Consider the following 2,247-nt stretch of genomic DNA (forward strand, 5'->3'; position numbering starts at 1 on the left):
GATAACGTCTATGATTGAACTGTGACACAATTTATAGCAATGGTTCTCAAAACCTATTCACATCACAGACCCCCAAACTGACAGAAACCACAGAGCCCATTTTTATAATTTTGTCCCGGGGTCGACCACTGATTACATTTTTGCTTTTAGATGTTTTATTACAGAAAAGTGTTTGAAACCAATGACCAAAATAGTCACAAATCCTGTCTTTTTTGTTATTTATGGATGGAATTATAGTGGAAATAAATGATTCACCTTTTGCTGGGGACCACCAGGAACCCCCTTAAGGACCCCTGGAGAACCACTATCTCTCTCTACAGCAAATCAAACATTCATGGATGTGCATAAACTCAAAATTTGAGTCCAACGGTGTCATAAGGAAGCTAGGAAACGCTGAAACAACATATACACTTGGACCAATGGATAACGTCTATGATTGAACTGTGACACAATTTATAGCAATGGTTCTCAAAACCTATTCACATCACAGACCCCTAAACTGACAGAAACCACAGAGCCCCATTTTATAATTTTGTCCCGGGGTCGACCACTGATTACATTTTTGCTTTTAGATGTTTTATTACAGAAAGTGTTTGAAACCAATGACCAAAATAGTCACAAATCCTGTCTTTTTGTTATTTATGGATGGAATTATAGTGGAAATAAATGATTCACCTTTTGCTGGGGACCACCAGGAACCCCCTTAAGGACCCCTGGAGAACCACTGATTTATAGTACTTGTACTGGTAAGCTGATAAAGCAACCAGTTTCCCAGTTTGCCTTAATAACTGCAATTAATTATGATGCCTGCACAATCCTAGCATACTAATGGTTATTGCATGACTTTACATTAATATAACTGAATGCCTCAAATGAATCCTGAATGAATAATTAGACAGTATGAATAAAACATATGGAAGCCATAATTACTCTAAACGTAAAATCATACACAATCAATAATGATAGAGACAGAGAAACCTCTCACTGACAACATACCTGTGACATCTGCCACTAAATTAAGGCTGGGTGACATGTCGGTTTAGTTATACTACAGTCCGAAGGCTTGAGTTTAGTTCAACATTTTAAAATTTTCTAAATATTTTGGACTGACAATCACTCAGAAAAAGGTAACATAGACTTACATAATTCTGCCTATGTTAGTCAGGTATTGCGCATTAGGCTACTAATAGATGGTAGTACAAAGTGAATGAGTTGACAGCCACTTGTAGCCTGTTACACTATATAATAAAACTGGCTCTGTCAAAACAGACCGATTCAACTGACAGCCATCCCCGCCCCACTTGACTTACCCACAGAATAACCTTAGCTAGCATGCACAAAAACACGATAAATTAAAACTCGTCATGTTACGCCCACATGTGTTAGCCGCATGGTTAACCAGCTGAAATCTCAGTGTGTCGATCATTCTTGCTCTCCAGATCAATAATATTAGACATTTGCTGCGAGGCTAGTTCACCTAGCTAACCTAGCTCGCTTCCATGATAATGTTATCTTACGGGACAGCTAGCTAGCAGTTAATATTGGCTAATCCACCACCGGTGAGCCGGTTGCTACCATGTTCGCTATCGGCCTTGCTCTGGCGAAGGTAACTGTCACTGACAGCGTCAGCAAGGGTCGGTGTCCTTGACTGTACTTGTATTGATGGGTTTAGTCATCAACGCGTACGCATTAAACATAAGCACATCGTGCTAATGCGGTGACCGTTACATTGACAGCAGAGGCGGGATGAGTCTCCAGGCAACAGTTACCATGTTCTCCTGCTCGCGGCTGGCTCGAGCTGCGCCGTCTTGGCCCTGCACGGGACTGGCGCTGCCTTCTGGTGTTTTCCGCTCCCCGGTCCCTTTCCTTTCCTTCGTCCTGCTGCGGTTCCAGAGGTAAACTGCTCCCACTCCCAGCACTATAGGAGTCCCGACTAACAGTGCCAGCTGCCAGCGGGGTAGTCCAGTCCCGGACTGCGGCTCGACTGGCTTTGACGCAGCCATGATCTACAACCGAGCAATGTAGCCAGTCAGTACCACCACCAGCAGACAGCGTGAGCAGGGGCCGCTTCTTCTTCCCGTGTTCCGCGAGGTCACGCACACACAGCGAAGAATCATGGGATACCGGCGGTCGATTCAGGGGCTGTGTGTAGTTGTAGTTCTACCGCGGACTTTGTAGTCCATACTCAGAAGCAGGATAAATACTGCCTACAGAAGTTAATTTTAGTAGCTCTCTGGGACTCCTACT

General features: G+C 43.7%; 1 protein-coding gene across 1 annotated transcript in view; it reads right to left on the bottom strand.

Annotated features, from left to right (window-relative positions):
• Positions 1-2,003, bottom strand: part of tomm70 (translocase of outer mitochondrial membrane 70) — an 8,338-nt gene extending 6,335 nt beyond the window's left edge. The window contains exon 1 of the mRNA XM_022751528.1: positions 1,770-2,003. Within this exon, the coding sequence (XP_022607249.1) occupies positions 1,770-2,003 (234 nt within the window). The remainder of the gene's footprint in view (positions 1-1,769) is intronic.
• Positions 2,004-2,247: the final 244 nt, after the last annotated feature.

The sequence above is a fragment of the Seriola dumerili genome, unplaced genomic scaffold, assembly GCF_002260705.1.
Source record: "Seriola dumerili isolate Sdu_G_001 unplaced genomic scaffold, Sdu_1.0 BDQW01000155.1, whole genome shotgun sequence".
Classification (NCBI taxonomy): domain Eukaryota; kingdom Metazoa; phylum Chordata; class Actinopteri; order Carangiformes; family Carangidae; genus Seriola; species Seriola dumerili.